The following is an 18,498-nucleotide window of genomic DNA, read 5'->3' on the forward strand; positions in this document are numbered from 1 at the left end:
CGTACCAATGGAACTGGTAACAGTGTACCTAGGGAGGTATGAAACTGTGGTGGGCAAACCGACGGAGATCAGGGACAGTTGCGGCGTCTGGTACGGCAAACGCCAGTACCGAGTCCTCCTGAAAGAGGACCCAGAGGGCGTCGACGGTTTCCAGCAGTCCCGGCCCGCTTCAACATCGGAGCCGACAGGGGGTACCTTTACTACCCCAGGATGCCGGATTTCTGCAAGAAGAGCAGACAGTCCGGCCACAAGGAGAACACGTGTGACATCAGATGTCAGATGTCACAACTGTAACAAAGAGGGGCACCTGGCAAAAACCTGCCGGGCAGCCAAAAAGTGCGACGGATGCAGCGCCGAGGAACACCTCCTTCACCAATGCAAGGTAAACAAACCTTCGTTTGCGCAGGTGGTGGAAGCCGGCCGGCAGAAACCGGTCTCAAGGGAGAGAGGTGAGAACAAAGAAGGCCACACCCCCAGCCGCACCAGTGCCACAAGATGGCCGCCAGGACGACGGACAAAATGGCTGACCAGAGGAAGGGCCCTAATAACTCCCAGCAAGAAGGGAAAGAGAAAGAGGGAGAAGAGATGCAGGGCGGATCCACCTTCGGAAGGACAAAAGAAAAGAGTGGTAAGGGAGAACCGTTTCCTCGTCCTAGAGGAAACGGAACTTTCTTCCCCCGAGGCCCAGGAACAACCGGAGGAGGCAGCCTAGGAAATGGAAACCCTCCCCCCCGAGGCCCAAAGACGACAGGAAGTGACAGCCCAGGAAACAGAACCCCCCTCCCCCGAGTCCCACGGACAACAGGAGGAGGCAGCCCAGGAAGAGGTAACCCCCTCCCCCGAGGCCCAGGGACAACAGGAAGAGGCAGCCCAGGAAGTGGAGCCCCCCTCCCCCAAGGCCCAGGAGCAACTGGAGGTCCCCGAAACTCCTGGAGAAAGGGAAGAAAAAAGCCTTCCCGAAGCGGTGGCGGAGAGTATCCTCGAGGAAGACGAGGATTACTTTGAAGCCGCCCTGGAGCCGGGACTGATGGTAGGGCTGGACCTGTCCAGCATGTTTACCTTTCAGTCCCCAGCGAGACCTGGAGGGAGCCCAGCATATTTCCCCCAGGACCCGAACGAGAGGAGTTACATCTAGGCTAAACAGTGCCCAGATGTAGACTCCCAAGTTTTCCACTGTAAGCACAAAGAGAGGAGGTTCAACTTTCACTTGTATTATCATGATTGTGAAACTTACCTTTCTAACAACTAATGTGAGAGGGCTAAGAGACCCGGTGAAAAGATGGGGATTCTTTCATGATCTGGCCTCAAAGTCTTTCTCAGTTTGTTTCTTACAGGAGGTCCACCTGAAGGATGAAAGCGACAAGCTGACATTCACCAGGGAATGGACGAAGGGAGAATCATGCTGGAGCGTAGGAGGGGTCCACTCTTCCGGAGTGGGAATCCTCCTCGGAAACCCAGAGATGACGCTGGTTTCCTCCTTCTCGGTGGTGCAGGGCCGGATCCTGGTCGCAGAGATCGACTGGAGGGGGCAGAAGTTGAGAGCAATTAACGTCTATGCTCCGACAGAACCCTCTATCCGGAAGGAAGTGTTTGCTGACCTGGCCAGCTGCTGCGCCACCAACAGACAGGTGGTGCTTGGCGGGGACTTCAACGTCGACCGGGAGAAGGGGAGCGACGCTAGCTCGGCAGAGGTGGAGTCGCTACTCAAGCAGTTCTCTCTGGTAGACGGTTTCAGACCGTGCCGCCCTAACGACGCCGGAACGACATGGAAAAACTCCCGGGGAGTGTGCAGCCGCCTGGAATACATCTTTCTGCACACGACCTGCTCCCTGGAGTCGGCGACGGTGTCCCCGGAGTGGTATTCCAACCACGAGCGCTTGACGGTGGTGGCTAACACCAACCTGCCGGCATTCGGTCGTGGGTACTGGAAGCTGAACCGGGAGATACTGGAGGAAGACGACTTCAAGGCGCTGTTCCGTAAAGACTACGCGAGCTGGGTCGATCTGAGAGACGGCTACAGCTCCATGGTGGAATGGTGGGAGTCGGTGAAAGACAGGACCCGAACCCTGTAGCAGACCTACTGCAGACGGAAGGCTGCCAGGGAGAGGAAAGAAGCTGCACGACTCCAGAGACAACTAGAGGAGGAGTACAGCTCGGCTAACGGGGGAGGAGCCTTCAATTCAGCCCGGGAACGGGACCTGAAGGAGAGGCTCCGCAAACTCAATCAGGTCCGAGGAGCCCAGAAAAAGAGGGTGATCCACGGCCTGAGACAGGGAGATGGAGAGGAAGTGCTGGACGAGAGCGACAAGGTAGAAGCGGCCACCACTTTCTACATGGAGCTCTTTTCAGAAAAGCAGACGGAGGTGGAGGCAGGCGATGCTTTTCTGGAGGAGCTGAAGGCACGAGTACCGGAGGAGGTGAGGGAGGACTTGGATGGTCCGATCGCGGCCGAGGATCTGAAGGAGGCGCTCTTGTCCATGGAGAATGGCAAGGTGCCAGGGCCGGACGGACTCCCCAAGGAATTCTACACCTGCTTCTGGGACACCCTGGCGGAAGATCTGGTGGAAGTGGCGCAGGAGATCTTCCGCCGGGGGAAACTCGGAGACACCATGAGGGAGGGCATCATCTCCCTGCTCTCCAAGAGCCCTTAGCAGAGATGGTGAGACAGGACCCTGTCATCGACGGCCTGGAGATACCGGGAGGCGCGGGGGAAACCCTGAAGATCTCCCAGTACGCCGACGACACAACGCTGTTCCTGAGGTCGGACAGGGGGTTGAGGAGGGCCCTGCAGGTCATGGAGCAATACTCCAGAGCCTCGGGGTCGAAAGTCAACCGCCGAAAGAGCAAACTGAAGTTCTTCGGGCCCTGGAAGCACAGGACGACGGCGCCGGAGGCTCTCGAGCTCTGCACGGAGCCCCTCAAAATATTGGGGGTTTCCTTCCAGAGCCAGGACAACGAGACCAACAACTGGACCAAGAGGATGCTAAGGTGAACGCAAAGCTGGGTCTGTGGACAACGTGGTCGCTGTCCTACACAGGGAAAGTGATGGTGTTGAAAGCAGACATCCTGCCGGCTTTGGTTTACCTGGAGGTGGTGTACCCGCTGCCGGCCAGACTCAGACAAGCGCTGCAAGGGATGATCTTCGGCTTCCTCTGGGGCGGCAAGTACGAGTACATCACGAGAAACCGGATGTGTCAGCCGGTCGAGGAAGGGGGTCGAGATGTCCCACATTTCCCCCTGAAACTCGACTGCATCTTCTACTGCAACCTCTGTCGGGCGCTGCGGGAGCCCATCGGCCCTCAGGAGGAGGACGAAGCGCCTAGTCGCCAAATGGGGTTTCCCCACGGCGAGGGAGTGCTGGAAAGGACTTTGGGCCCTATACAGGGATTAAAGGACAATAGCGAGTGGTAGGTTTGGAGGGACTCTCTTAATTGCGCAAATCCACCCCCACTTGCAAAGATTGATAACGGACAATCAATCGCCGTTGTTTTTTATTACATGGAGTGTTAATATGTGTGAGATGTTCCTTTTGAGATGTTTTTTTTTGCGGAATAAAGTATATTTTGTAGAACAAAAAAAATCTTATGACAAGGTTAACAAGTTATCTGTTGAACTACATTCTAATAGGTGTGGTCACAGTCCAGGTCATTTGTTTACGTTTTTGTTTCTGGAGCAACTGTTAGATGAAATGTGCTAATATGTAACCTAACTCCAGTGTGAATAACTAGAAGAGGGGAGCAGCTCCATTCCAGACCAAGGTAGCTTTGAGATTGGCTGGGCCAGATCTCTCATTTGCATATCTGATTTCGAAATACAACACTAAACCCCCTTCTTGCATGGATTTAACTTGCACCCAAGAGTCCCCTACTGTGTATTGCTACTTATTTTTTTATGATAAGTGGTGATTAGCAGTTGACAGGTTTTATTTGTTGAATTATAAATGGTTCTGTATTATCACCCTGAATGGCCTGTACTCAAGGTTTGGTAGGGTATGTGTTTTCATTTCATTTACCAAATTGAATTTTTGCTCTTTTAGTATTTGTCTAGAAGGCTTTCTGAAGTCAGGAAGCCCATTTATTTGGTGAAAAAAGATTCTGTATTAATATTAATATTTCTCATACAACATAAATAGGGTCTTTTATGAATAAAAAGATCTTGCACTTGGAAATCTTAATAAAGCTGTGTGCTTCCATACACTCGAGCAGTTTTGATTCCTAATATTTGACCTTAGGTGTGGGAAAGGGTCTTTTTTGCCATTTGATTTCCAATTGATCAGCATAGACCCATAAAGCAACCTCAGCAGTGACAAATGTGCAAAAAGTGATCACTTGTTTTCGCCCGCTTTCAAACTGAAACCCTTTGGTGTGTTAAGAGAATGTGATAACCACTACACTGCGCATGGTGGGAATGGGTGACTTGCAGAGAGTGTTGAACTTCGAGAAAGGACTTCTCTCAGGAATATATTTCCACATTCTGAAGAGGAGATTTTCTCCATTTCTGTAGTCTGACTTCCTCTTTTGCTAGAGAGCTGTAGAATGTGGAGTCACCTATCCAGCTCTGGGAGCAGTGTGTAGATAACAGGTTTGTTACTGCCTGATGAGCACAGTAAATTAATACAGCAGAATAAACACACTGAGTATTTGAAGGGAATTAACAATCTTTTACGTCTCGCCATGTTCAATGCTGCTGTCATTTCTGTAATATTGTGATTATCACATTCATCACACATGCGCAAGATCCCCTGTTTGAAATTGGGCAGAAACAGGTGTCTTTTTATGTTCTCACATTTTGCACTCCTGCCAGTGTTTTATGGATCTTGTTTTGTCTTATTGCAAGAATTCGAATTTCCTGTGTCATTCATCACATCACATCAAACAGCCAGCAGATCATGTCACCTTTCAGATAGTCATTCATTTGCTTCCTTAATTTCCTAGAGACAAGTCTTTTCAGCAGAACTGACAAACGTGGCAAAGCAACCTGATAAGACCAGGTCCTAGAAGTCACTATTCAGTCAGTTACTACTGCCGAAATGCAAGCCCTTCCTCCAGCCTGAAGAAGTTGATCCTACATTACTCAGGAAGAAGATGTATCTACCAAACCTCAGAGAGCTGAACTGGATTACTCCCCTTCTGAATGACGTAACGCTCTACCACGCCTCTTCGTGCACTCATGCTCGAACTTTGGGAGGCTACTGCAGACAGCAGAGGTTAGATCGTACACAGAGGTTGAAATAGCTCAGCTGAGAAAGCCTTAGACTGATGCTCTATAGGTCCCTGGTTCAATCTGGGGTTTTGGCATTTTGTTTCGTTGCGCCATTTGTTCCTCTATGCAATGCCCTGTGTCCAAAGTCACACTTCCCTTTCTCAGCCTGAATCCCAAACTAGAGTCTTTGTGTCCTTGAGTCCCTCTTTTACCGACACTGATGAAGTACAGAAATAACTTAACATATTTTGCACTCCTTATGGTGTTTTATGGTGGGACCTGTATTTCTCTATGAATTTCCTTAGTGACAGCCCATTTGTTTTCAATATATTTCTGGTGAAGTTATTACATCGGTCTCCCCTGGTGGCTTGTTTTCATATCTCACTTCTGACAATGACTTTTCTTATGTCACTTTGATGGGAGTACAATTGGAAAAAAAAACTAAAATGTGTGTAGTTGTTTCCATATCAAACCTGTCTTCCATTTTATACAGTATTCCACAGGAGTGAATCAATTCCTTGTTTAATTTTGCAAATGACCCTGCTGTCAAAAAAACTAAATTCCCATGTAGCCAAGGAGTTGCTGAAAAGCTCCTTCACTTTGATGTTTTGTGTTGTTATAACTAATTCATCTCCTTTTTAAAAAATAGATTTCTGTAGAAGAAAGGTGTCTCACACTACAGTTTAAATTGTAAACAGGTCATAGAAAAAGCTCCTTAGCTCCCTGTCAGGAATCAAACCCCACTCTCCTGTATGACAGGCAGGGGTTCTCACCATGGTTAAATTGCAACCGTAATAATATTGACAACATTAATAAATGCATATATAATTGAAATTGAAAACATATCTAACACAGCATCTTTTCTGGTTATATACCACAATGCATTGCTGATATTTGTTGTTTGCCATTTAGGTTAAATACTGTCATGTTTTTCTCAGCAATCGTCTTTTGATGCGTAAGTATAAATAATGATAATACTATTTGAATACATACAGGTCTTAATATTATTTTGATTAAAAATAGTACGTTAATAAGCAATAAATGGCATATAAAATAGTGTGAAGGTGAAGATCACACAAAATCAACTACAAATGTGGGAATTTTACATTTTTAGGATTATAAATTGCATGTAGCACATTAGCAACACTACAGTAATGCTAATATAACAATAGTGTAAAAAAAATCCTGACCTAATTCCTTACAAATGCTGATACAAAATGTGAATGATTTCAGAGTTTCGGGGATTGGGTCTCCTGATAGAGATCAGAGATGAACTGAGCCATGTGGGAAAGTGTACAGAACTGGTGAACTCCCAATTCCACATCAAGAGGCTGAGCACAATGGAAGAGTCCTGTACACACAAGTGAGTCCTTGACAACATGGACAATCAAAACGTACTGGTATGATATTATATTCTCTCTGTGGTGTAGAAAATATTCACTACTAGTATTATAGGTTACAGATAGGTCATTATATGACAGCTTACATCTGATTAATAGGATCCATCTCTGGCATACATTCTTATTTTTAGTTTATAATGTATAATCTTGCTAATTATTTTAATGCCAAAATAAAGTGTTTTATAAAAAGCTTCATGTTCTAAGAAATTACTACAACTTTTGAACTTTGAAATATTGCCACTTTGTATTCTAGGACTTAGCAAATACTGCAGAAAAGTGGAGTTAAAATGTGAAAATGTGTAATGGGTATGTCTGATTAGTTGATTAGTGAAGATCCAGTAGTAAAAATAGCTTCTAATATTATTTCTAATATAATATTATTTCCAGATAAACCAACTTTGGAGAGTAGGCAACAGTGATTTCAAAGAAAGTGTGTTCACAGTGTTGTTAAGGTATTGCTTATAGATTTTTTTATGTTTTTACATTACATTTTTACTTTGATCAAGTTAAAATATCCACAAAATTTAGCTTAAAGATACCTTGTTAACCACTGAATTTGCAACGTGTAAAACCGCTAAATTGTCTTTTAAAATATAAGGATTACAGTAGTACATTTGATACTAAATATTTGAGTAAATAAACGTTGAGTGAAAACTCGCTTGAGAAATGTCTAAGCTCAGTCATAATTTGGTTTTCAGACTTAAGACAAATTAACTGATGATGGAATTCAACTTCGCTGGCACAAACCAGAAAGATCAAAGACAAAAGAGGTGCCTGGGAGACACAAATCTTTTTAGAGCAATTAAAGGTACTCTTATTCTACGTTGTACTTTCAAACTTTGGGTACTCTTTAATTAGGACAGACTTTATTGCTCAATTACTATGATGCAAGCTAAACTTAATACACTGATTAAGCTTTGATCTTAGTAACCTTAATGGTTCTTTTTTGAGATTATATTCAAGAAGAGATTAATCATCATTTGTCGATCATTTGTTCATTTGTTGGAGAACTTGACAATCTTTGACAATTATTATTAAATGAGCATTATACAAATGTGCGTTGATATTTTTAATATGTACCTTAATTGTAATATATATAAACACAATTGCTTTGATATGGATGTTCATTTGAAGGATTTGAGGAAACTATCAAGGATCGCAGAACAACCAAAGATACATTTGGGCATCTGCTATTGGTAAAGATGAAAGAGTACCGTAAGTGTGAAGCTTGCATACACACGAGAGAAAAAAACAGTTCTAATGCACTTCATTAAACTGATGGTGTGCTTATCAATCGTGCATAAAAAATATATAGCAGAGGATTGTTTCGATCCATCGACCTCTGGGTTATGGGCCCAGCACGCTTCCGCTGCGCCACTCAGCTGACAGCTGTCACAGTGTGATTCAACACAACTGCTCTATCTTTGCTCTCTAAAAGTGCGCCCGAGATGAAAAGTTTCAACGGCAAACGCAGACGTCACTTTGAGCACTTGGTCTTTTATAATACGAATCATCACACGCTGCTCTACATGGGCGTGTCTTCAAGATCGTTGAGAACCAAACCTTCTGCTTTCCGAGGCAACTGATTCTTTCCTTGTTAATTCACAAATCTTCAATGAGAATCAGTGAAACGCAAAACCAAACACATGTACACACTCGCGTCCTAGCCTGAAAGAAAAATGATGGAAGCATTTGAGGAATAACAAGAGTAGTCTGAACAGCTCCAGTCTATCAACTGCTCTACAAAGTGATCGCTACTTCCACACCCAGTTTATAACACTGAAAATGATTCAGGAAGCACAGCAAAGTTCTAAAAGCAGTGGTTAAAAAGCGTCTACAGATGCAGCCATTCAAAGTGCGCGGTACAGACACCACAGTACAGATACCGCAGGTAAGATGACACGCGATACCGCGGTGCGTGATTGGTTGACCGACAGGGGCACTCGTGGTCCGTTGGTCTGTCGTAGAAAGACTTACTGTACTGTAAACGTCTTTACTGTGCCCGTTGTAGATATTGAATTTTACCACTGAAGGGAAATCTTAGTAGCTGAGCATAAAAAGAATAAGAGCATACTGTAACGCGTGTGAAGGCCATAAACGATATTAATTTTGGAACGTAAACATACAGTATATGGCTGGTCTTGGTACTTTAAAGAAAAAAATACGCACCAGTATTCCATTTCTCCCTAAACATTGTAAGCTTCGAAGTCTTTAACTAACGTGATACCGGAGTCAACAAGCATACTTTTAGAATTTGATTAAAAAGGGAATATAATATGGAATCGCGTATCTAAAGAATTTAATAACGGTATGATTATATCCATGTACTGCGGCAGAGCTATGTAGGGCTGTTTCGCCTGCCTGATCATGCGAGCTGTCTTGTAGCTTACTGGTCTAGGTGCGTGACTACCAGCTGGCAGGTTGTGTGTTCGAATCCAGCTGGACTTTTCATTTTTATTTATTTATTTTTTAATCGCGTAACATAAACATATTACCGTATGCAAACTGTACTGTATACAGTATGTATATGTATATTTAATGTCTTAACTGTGCCCGTTTAATTGAATTTAAAAAAAATATTTAACACGAACATTAAGCTGCTTACATCTTCCGCCTGAGAACAGTCACCCGTTGCTACCCAACGCAGAATGGTGATTGGCTGACACCATCTGACACCCCTCTGATTGGAGAAAAAATACGTGCTGGTGTGCTATACCAGGAAGAGGATTTCTTTCAATTCTAAACGTGTATTTTAAAAGTTTAAGAAGTAAAAACCTTACAGCGTACACAGATTTCTAAACTGATCAGGATCGTTATCTTTGTCTCATGCATAATAATGTTCACCGCTCTGTCCAGCAAATTAATAATAAACTTTATTTTATATAGCCTTTTAAACGAATAAGTAATTAGATTGCTCATAAACCTAATCACTTGCTTTTTCTTTTTATTTAGGCTCAGATTTCAACTATAGATCGTATTATTAATAACCATAATAACAACCAACCAACAAAAACAACCATATAAACATAATACCAACCAAAAACATAGATAACAACCACAATACAAAATCAAATAATCAAACCATTTTACACTCGCAAAGTCCTCCAATTATCATAATCCCGCCCCTTATGCAAAACCAAACCTTCCTCCCACCCCAGTTTATCCTGTTTATCATAAACAAAATCCAACTCAATTTTCAACATAAAGCATTACACAAAATCAATATCTCAACACTCCATACTCAACAACGATAATTCACAAACAGCCAGAACATGTAACTACACATTCCCAAACATACCTAATTTCCATAGCCCCGCCCCTTATGCAAAACCAACATCGTCTTTCATTAGAAGGTTAGTCTGTTCTACTCTGAGAATGTAGGGGGGGTGGGAAGTGCCCGCGGTCATTTAATTAGTATTAAAATCTTAGTTATCTTTCTAGTTCACAGGTTTGCATGCATAATTTAATTTTGAAAGCCACTGAGACATCAGGTACTACTGTTGTATTTATGAAAAAGAAACAAAACAAAAAACATACTAACAACTGTGCCATCCTACTCCTTAGTTAATACATTTTATTATTCATAAACAGTTAACATTGTTAGCAAAATATTTTGAATTATATTTAACCCTATTTTTTCTTTAGTTTTGTATTTAACTTATTATATGATAGTCAGACTTAATGTATATTAATGTATATTTGAACAATGAAAATATATTTTTACAAGATTTTACATTAAGCACTTAAAATTAATATGGTTAATAATAGTAAACTGTAACATGCTGTAACAAGATCGGTTAAACTGCGAAGAAAATCCTTTCAGAGAAAATGTTTCAGGTGTGAAGAACAAACCTGTTCCCACACACCCTGCCCCCACTACCATTAGAATATACACAAACATTTTAGCGTTTCATTCTGAGCAGAAGACCCTCACACCTGAAGAGTGCTGGCTGTGACGAATTAAACCGGTTTTACAGGTTTCAATCACAGATTGGGACTCAGTAAAGTAACACACAGCGCCACTGGATTTGATAATACTGTACCTAACCAAAATCCGCAATATGGAAACAGAACCTGTGTAATTGTTGATAGATGATGTACTCGTAACATTTTTTCAAGACGAACTACAACATTTAAAAAATGACTTGTATGTACTTGATATCTCTAATCAATCCACGGGTTCCAGCACAAAACGAAACTAAAACGCATACCGTTTAGCGCTTCTTATTAGTTGCTCAAAAGTAATTTGACCGTATGAAATGCATAATATAAACCTAGAAACATATACGTGAGCAGTACTTAAGCACTGTAGTATCGGTGTTAAGACATACCTCTCAAATACTGTAAATCAAGTTAAAAATATCTCAAGACCGATTCTGGTCGTAATGAAACCATGTTTCGTGTATGTTTTCTTTTTCATCTTGAAATAACTCATTTCTAAATACCTTTTTCACTGTTAACATCTTGTAGCAACTTTGCGACAAAATATACACTCTGACAGTTCATCCTGCTACCAACATTAAATAAAACAAATCTTAAGATTTCTATATTTATGTCTTTATTTAGTGGTTTCATTCGAAGCTTACAATGTTTAGAGAGAAATGGAATACTGGTGCGTATTTTTTTCTTTAAAGTACCGAGACCAGCCATATACTGTATGTTTATGTTAAGATTTCCCTTCAGTGGTAAAATTAGATATGAATATTCAATACTTAAACGGGCACAGTTAAGAAATTAAATATACATATACATATTGTATACAGTACAGTTTGCATACGGTAATATGTTTATGTTACGCGATTAAAAAATAAATAAATAAAAATGAAAAGTCCAGCACTAGCTGGATTCGAACACACAACCTGCCAGCTGGTAGTCACGCACCTAGACCAGTAGGCTACAAGACAGCTCACATGACCAGGCAGGCGAAACAGCCCTACATAGCTCTGCCGCAGTACACGGATATAATCATACCGTTATTAAATTATTGAGATACGCGATTCCATATTATATTCCCTTTTAATCAAATTCTAAAAGTATGCTTGTTGACTCCGGTTTCACGTTAGTTAAAGACTTCGAAGCTTACAATGTTTATGGAGAAATGGAATACCGGTGTGTATTTTTCCTTGTGATATTTTAAGCTCTAGTTGAATGATAGGTGTCGCATTTTAAAGAATTTTCGTAGCTAGAAATTATGAAACGCCCTGTTAAAAGCAAGGAAGTTTTTATGCCCCGTTGAAGTAAAACAAAATGCCTGACAAAGTATGGCTTGGACAGATTCCAAGTGCTTGTACAAATGTGCTAAAGAAATTATACTTTGAGTATACAGCTTGTCCAAAGTCATCCATTATTAATACTATTAGTAATATCTTCAGTAAAGGCTTTGATGCATAAATATTTCTGATAAAGGTAGGTTGTGTACTTTTGTCCAACTGAGCAATCTTGCTTTCATAATATATACCAACATTTTAATGACTGATGATTAACATGCTGTAATACACAGTTCAAAATTAAAGGCTCAAATGCTGTACATGAGAGGTTAAGCTCCCCCTGGCGGTTTTACAAGGCGACGCCGGATAGTTAGTCACGTGACACACGTGATACTGCGTGATACTGTGACACGCCCACCGGGGTATGCCGCGAAATACCTCACCCATTTTGAATGGCTGCATCTGTAGATACATAAAATGACAATTTCTCAAAAGTAAAATCTTCAGCTTTTAAATATTGTCATCCACATATTTTCGTTTTTCTCTTTTTTACATAACACGCTTTCGAGAAATAGACTGTCTTGTAATGAAGGCTGCATTAGAAAATGTGTGTCTAAATTAAAATCGGGTTTATGACTTCTGCGTTTTTCAGCTTTTTTAGCGCTTGGGTCTCGATTCAGATATTGCAATGAAAGCAACAGGGGAGTAAATTTTCCTTTTCTAAATCAAAGGTGATCTGCTCACAAGGAAGTATAAAAACTTCAGCGTTTACTTTTTGAAGACCGCAAATTGTCGAAACACTATTGCTTCATAAGCTAATAAGTAAGGTTTTTGAGCACGCATTGTATTACTAATGCTGTTATTAATTAAAAAAAAGCTTAAATTCACATAATGGAATTCGGACGGCTCAAAGTAGTCTATTCTTTGGACAACTTTACTTGCCCGCTGAGTAGAGTTTAAAGCAACGGCAGCAGTAGCAGTAGCAGTAATAGCAACAACCTGGTTAGAGTGTCACAATACACTCTATGAAATTATTGCGGCTTCAGATCGTTTTGTTCTGTTGAAGCTGCCTACAGGCTCTGAATTGCTGACATCGGCTGTGATCTTTTTTCAGGTTTCATGAAATTCTTCACATATTTGAAATATTTAATTCGGGTTCGCCTTATACACGGTGCAAACCGTACCTGCAGCAGAATGCTGTGGCACATGAAGCCGTTTTGTTTATCGGTTGTAAGGATTTAGGAGCGTACTACAAATCGAGCAAGCGAAAATAAAATTTAACAGGAGTCACTTTTTGGATTGCTAATTCATTGTGCTCTGCTCGTCTAGGTTCAAATCCCATCCTTGTCATGGTTAAGGCCTGAGACGTGTGTGTTTTTTCTTAACGGTGTTTGCATTTGTTTCCTCTTAACTCTTGTAAACTCAGGATTTTTTTTCCTTGGTGGCAACAATACGCTTCTGCAATACAGTAAATGGTAGACTCTGCTTTCAAATTAGCTGCACCGGGATTTAAAATTCAGGAATATGAATGGCCAATTGCTTACAGCTAGGGTTTTTACGTTTTCTTATTTAGCGATTTGTGTATCAATCTTTTAACAATTCATTAAAATGCTAACAATATGTAAAATCAAAACAACAGCACCGTTAAATGCTGGGGAGACAGGTAGTTGTTTTTTTCATCAGATGCCAATCTCTAATGCTGTGTGTGAGAGCTTACGTACCTTTCCTTTTCTCACATTTTCTGACAACTATTCCAAAGGGGCACCCTGTCAGCTCCTAATACTTTTTAAAAGTCTGCCTGCATGTTTGATTATTGTCGTTTTATTTAGAAAAAGTTCAATATTGATCATAACTAAAGAAAATTAGGATCACGAATAAAAAAAGGGCTGAAGATGCGAGTCGCTCTTGAATCAGAGCTGGGCGACACGGGCTTCTGTTCTGATATGATTGTACGAGAAGCAGGAGGAATCTCTTCTCTCCTATGGAGCATGAGCTGAATCAGGAGTGAGACATTTCGTATGCTCGTGCATATGTTAACACATGACCTACATCGTAAAACTAAATTAAAAACTAACATCTAACAAGTTGTCAAAGACATTCATTTATATACAAACAAGAGACAGACATAGTAATGATTCTACATTAACTTGTCCTGCACTGATCAGACTAATTGAAATGTATGAAAGCCCGTTTCCGCCAGGGAGTTACAAAAAAACGTGCTATGGTATCGCAGAATTCCGACTAAGTAACTCAGAATTGCGACTTAGTAACGCACAACTCCGACTTTATATCTCACATTTGCAACTTCGAAATAGCCCATATTTCATTGTCTGTCCTTTTGTTATTGTAACGGATTCGGGTTCTAGCTAGCAAGACCTGGGTTTGAGCCAATACAGTGAGGCACGAAGTAGGGTGGGAGCGGCGAGGGCACAAGCCCTAGAACCCGAATTCGTTACAATAACAAAAGGACAGACAATGAAATATGGGCTATTTCGAAGTCGCAAATGTGAGAGGTAAAGTCAAAATTCTGAGTTTTTAGGTCGCAATTCCATGATTCTAAGTCACAATTCTGAGATACCATAGTGCGTTTTTTTTACTCCCTGGCGGAAACGGGCTTCCATAGGTTCTCAGTGCTGCGAAGCAAAAGCAATCTCTGGAAAATCAGACAAATTATTATCAGATCATGTCAAAAGCTGATCAGTATTTCTTTACTGGGAAGCAAAGAAATGCTTGTATTACACATTTTAATATGACATGCAATTACACATGAAAAATAGTAAAATTATTTTCATTGCGGTACGTATTGATAGAACAGCCCCCTCGATAAAAGAAAGTGTGGACGGACGTGTCGCATGTTCCGTACTCTGTCTGACAGCGAGTTTAACACACTTTCCTCGGAAATTAGAAACTAATTGAACAATAAATTAATCTGAGCAAATTTTACACGTGTGGGTGATTTAATTCTGTCGAAATTGCGTGGAACTCCTCCGCTGAGGTCAGATACACACGGGAAAGTGTTCAGGCGGCTTCACGGAGTCCCGCCTCAGACTGGAAGCAGGTTCTAATTAGACGCTGAGAACAATCCGGGTCTCTGTATGTAACTGATTGTGTTGATTGAGCGGTAGTGTGACCATGTGAGTGGTAGCATAGTCCTGCTAGTATAAAAACCTAGTCACCGTGTTCACACTTTATGCTCTCTTGCTTCAACACAGTTTGGTGGTTTACTTGTCTTACTTCTGTAGCAGTTTAGCGGGACGTCAATTTGGCAATGCGCTCGTTTCTCTTTGTGCTGTGCCTGTGCGCAGGGGCCGGTGTCACACCCTCTGCAGCCAGAGGGCGCTCCTTCTCTGTCCTGTCCCTAGTTTCTGGTCTGCTGTCCTTCCTGTCCCTCTCTTTCCCTTGGGCTATATATTTCCGGGTCTTGCACTCTGTCCTCGCTCAGCATTGACGTTCGGATGTCCTGAGACCCGCCTAGCACCAGGGCGCCCCACGTCCGCTCCCTGAGGGCATAGGTTTCTATACGGCATTCCTGAACTCTTTGCACTAATGAGCCCGGGCCTTTTTCCTGTCTCGCCGCTATGCATATGGGTCTTTTTCCGCTCTCCTGCTCCCCACGGTTAGTCCCTTTGGACGTCCGTGACAGATGGGCTCCCTGCACTGATTTCCGCTGGGACTCTCGGGAATTAGCGCTCCAGGCCGACCTCCCGGCTCCTGAAGACGCAGCCCAGTCGGAGGACTTAAGCCTGGCAGATGCGCCCTCCGAAGACCTGTCTGCAAGCGAGAACGACTCGCAGTCCTTGGCTCCCGACTTTCGCCGCCTTCCCGTGTCCAGAGACGCGTACTCGCCCTACTTCGACAAGGAGAAGATGAAGCCCGAAGCTGGCAGCCGCCCCTTACCCGCCTACATCAAGAGCATCCTGTTTCCTCCCCAGCGAGGGCGGCAGCCGGCTCGCCCGGCCATCAGGGGCACCCGAGGAGTGGCTGTGTGGTGCGACTCCAGCAGGATGTACGTGAGGGTCAGTCGGCTCCTGTTCGGCTTCAGCTGTCAGCCATCGGAAGTGACCTTGGGCAACTGCAGCGTCAGCCGAACCACATGCCGTTACTTTTACTTCATCTACGGGCTTCACGAGTGCGGCACCGAGCGATCGGTAAGCAGGTCTTCATCTACATGCAGTGTATCGATGTGAGCTGTAGGGCTAGTGTCGGGGTTGCCTTTCCTGGGAATATCCCTTCCTCTGTGACCCTGCAGGTTGTCCAGGGCCGCCTGGTGTACTCCAACACTCTCTGCTATGCCCCGCCCTCCTCCAGTGCACCTGTGCATCACTTCATTCCCTTCTTATGCTGGTCAAGTACTCCTACAACAGGTAGGCAGGGCTCTGCTGCTGCTGGGAAAGTGTCCAAAAGCCCCTCATCCCCTCTGTCCTGCAGGTTCCACTACTCCTACAAGGTTGGCTATGTCCCCACGTGGGCCAGGAGAAGGACCTTCTTCAAGGACCTGAAGAACAAGCACAGCTTTGTGCTGCTCACCACCAACTGTAAGCTCTTTGAGTGAGTGGCTCCTCCTGCCTGCAGGGGGTGCTGTGTGCAGGTGTAATGCTGCCTCTCTCTCCAGCCCACTGGGTCCGGCTCTCTCCCAAGGATGAGTACTTCCTGGGTCAGCCCATGTACTTCCAGGCCACTGCCTACTTTGCCACAGCGGCGCAGAGGCTATACATCCACTCGTGTTACGTAACGGAGAAACCAGACCAGCACTCGCAGCCCCGTTACCCTGTGATCGACAACTTGGGGTACGGCCCCTTCTGGGAGGGGAGGTGGGCAGGAGCCCTGAGAACCTGCAGGGGTTCATCCTTGTCCTTGTCCCCAGGTGCATGGTGGACAGCAAGGCAGATGGCTGCCTGTCCAGGTTTGTCCCCTCCAAGCAGAAGGATGTGCTCCGCTTCACAATTGATGCCTTCTTCTTCCAGAAGAAGCTGTCCAGGAAGGTACTGCTCTCAAAGGCTGCTCAGCCTTCTTGCTCTACTGATCCATGGTCTGCTTTTTTCATCCATGATCTAGATGTGAACCAGACTGTGGCAGCTGTAGTGCCTAGAGCTGCCAGCTTGCCTTCACTGATGGCAGATGGTCCTTCTCTGTCCCTCTATTGGCCTTGATCCCTTAATGCTGTGACCTTCCCTCTTGCAGCATGAAGTGACTGAGCTGTACATGCACTGTGTCATGGCTGTGGCTCCTGCTAAAGCAACACCAGGGACCAAGTCCTGCACCTACAACAGGGAGGCTAAGAGGTACTTCTGCAAGGAGCCTGCTGAGGGTGCTCTGGGACATGCCAGGTGGAGGTCTCACCTGTCCTCCTCTCCTCCAGGTGGGAGGAGCTGTATGGTGACCATGAGGTCTGTGCCTGCTGTGAGTCCAGGTGTGCTGGCAGTCGGAATGAAGGTGGGTCTCGTTCTCTATCCCTTGTGGATGCATCTCTGCCCAAGAGACAACCATGCTTGGACAACTGAGGAATGATCCCGTGCTGGACAAAGGGACTGTTTAGATGAGTAGCATCACTGTGGGACTCTGGGTATAGCAGATCCCTCACTCCTGGGTGTTACTTGTCCACAGGTACCAGGAGCCTGGTGACCAGCAGTCGGGTGGCTGTGGCACCAGTAGAAGCTCCTCTGGATGTGGGAGCTGACTGGACTGAGGATGAGGAGGGAGACCCTCAGAGCACCAGTGAGGATGTGGAGGGAGCAGAGGACTTTGGAGATGTTTGCCAGTGGACAGGTAGGGTCTGGCAGGAGGAGCTCCTGTAGGGGTGGGTGTCCTGCAGTTCAGCTGGATTGTTCTCCTTCTTCCTCCCCAGGTGCTTGAATGAAGGCACCAGCCTGGTCCTTGTGACTCTCCTGCCTCCACTCGCCTTGTAATGGCAACATCTCAATAAAGCTGTGAAAGACCCTTCTGCCTGCCCTTGTTTCTTTATGGTTTATAGGTTTGAATGGGGTGGAGGAATTCAAGGGAAGTGAGACCCATTAATAAATTGAAGTACTGTATTTGTGGGGGTTCCCCTTTCAAGAATGCTTCCTGTATTGCTGCCAATGAGGACTGAAAATGGCTGGAGTAATAAAGCATTGTACTGGGGGAAGATGGCTGCACTTTTCCTTAGGCAGGGCAGTGTGATCTTTTACTGTGGGAGAGACAGAGGTGTTCAATATACTGGAAATCCTCCTGTTTCCGAGAAGGGTAGTGGTTATGGAGTGAGTTGCTACTGTAGTGCCCAATAAGAGTGAGATCTGGTGTCCTATTCTAGGCTGCACAAACTTCCTAAAATAAACACGAGGAAGGAATTGTCAACAGGGGCTTGGTGTAAAGTAGGCCTTCCTTCCTTAGCAGAGGAATAATACTGCTGTGTGAGCATCAGTGAATAATGGTACAGTTAAAATCACGGAGGTCTTATCTTATGGGTGTTGGTTTCACAGCAGTGGTAGTGGACAGTCATGGGAAGTACTAGGATTGAGACTGGAGATCCCAGTACTTGATCCGGAAGACAGGTGTTCACAACTACCTCTACCAGCAGCACAGACTGTGTAGATTGAGACTGAACGCTTACTACACAAAGCCTCTCCACTGTTTCAGTGTCCCATGTCATGGATTTCAAGTGAATCCTAGTCTTCCTTTGTGACTACCTATAATTTGCACAATCATGATGG

The 18,498-nt window shown here is 44.0% G+C and overlaps 1 protein-coding gene and 1 non-coding gene across 2 annotated transcripts; both read left to right on the forward strand.

Annotated features, from left to right (window-relative positions):
* The first annotated feature begins 4,018 nt into the window (after positions 1-4,018).
* Positions 4,019-4,074, forward strand: LOC148664659 (U7 small nuclear RNA). The gene has a single exon (XR_015938947.1). It is a non-coding gene; the product is annotated as a U7 small nuclear RNA (small nuclear RNA).
* Positions 4,075-16,456: 12,382 nt separating this feature from the next.
* LOC148664660 (zona pellucida sperm-binding protein 3-like) lies at positions 16,457-17,662 on the forward strand. The gene is made up of 5 exons (XM_088632882.1): positions 16,457-16,596; positions 16,674-16,791; positions 16,991-17,091; positions 17,169-17,242; positions 17,655-17,662. The coding sequence occupies exons 1-5, from the start codon at positions 16,472-16,474 to the stop codon at positions 17,660-17,662; spliced, it is 426 nt and encodes a 141-aa protein (XP_088489008.1). The 5' UTR covers positions 16,457-16,471.
* Positions 17,663-18,498: the final 836 nt, after the last annotated feature.

Source organism: Lepisosteus platostomus, chromosome 5 (assembly GCF_059453375.1).
Source record: "Lepisosteus platostomus isolate fLepPlt1 chromosome 5, fLepPlt1.hap1, whole genome shotgun sequence".
Taxonomy (NCBI): Eukaryota; Metazoa; Chordata; class Actinopteri; order Semionotiformes; family Lepisosteidae; genus Lepisosteus; species Lepisosteus platostomus.

Coding starts and splice junctions, on each gene's coding strand:
- LOC148664660 (XM_088632882.1), top strand. CDS start 16,472: ATGTACTTCCAGGCCACTGCCTACTTTGCCACAGCGGCGCAGAGGCTA. Junction 16,597..16,673: donor CCTGTGATCGACAACTTGGG/GTACGGCCCCTT, acceptor CCTTGTCCCCAG/GTGCATGGTGGACAGCAAGG. Junction 16,792..16,990: donor AGAAGAAGCTGTCCAGGAAG/GTACTGCTCTCA, acceptor TCCCTCTTGCAG/CATGAAGTGACTGAGCTGTA.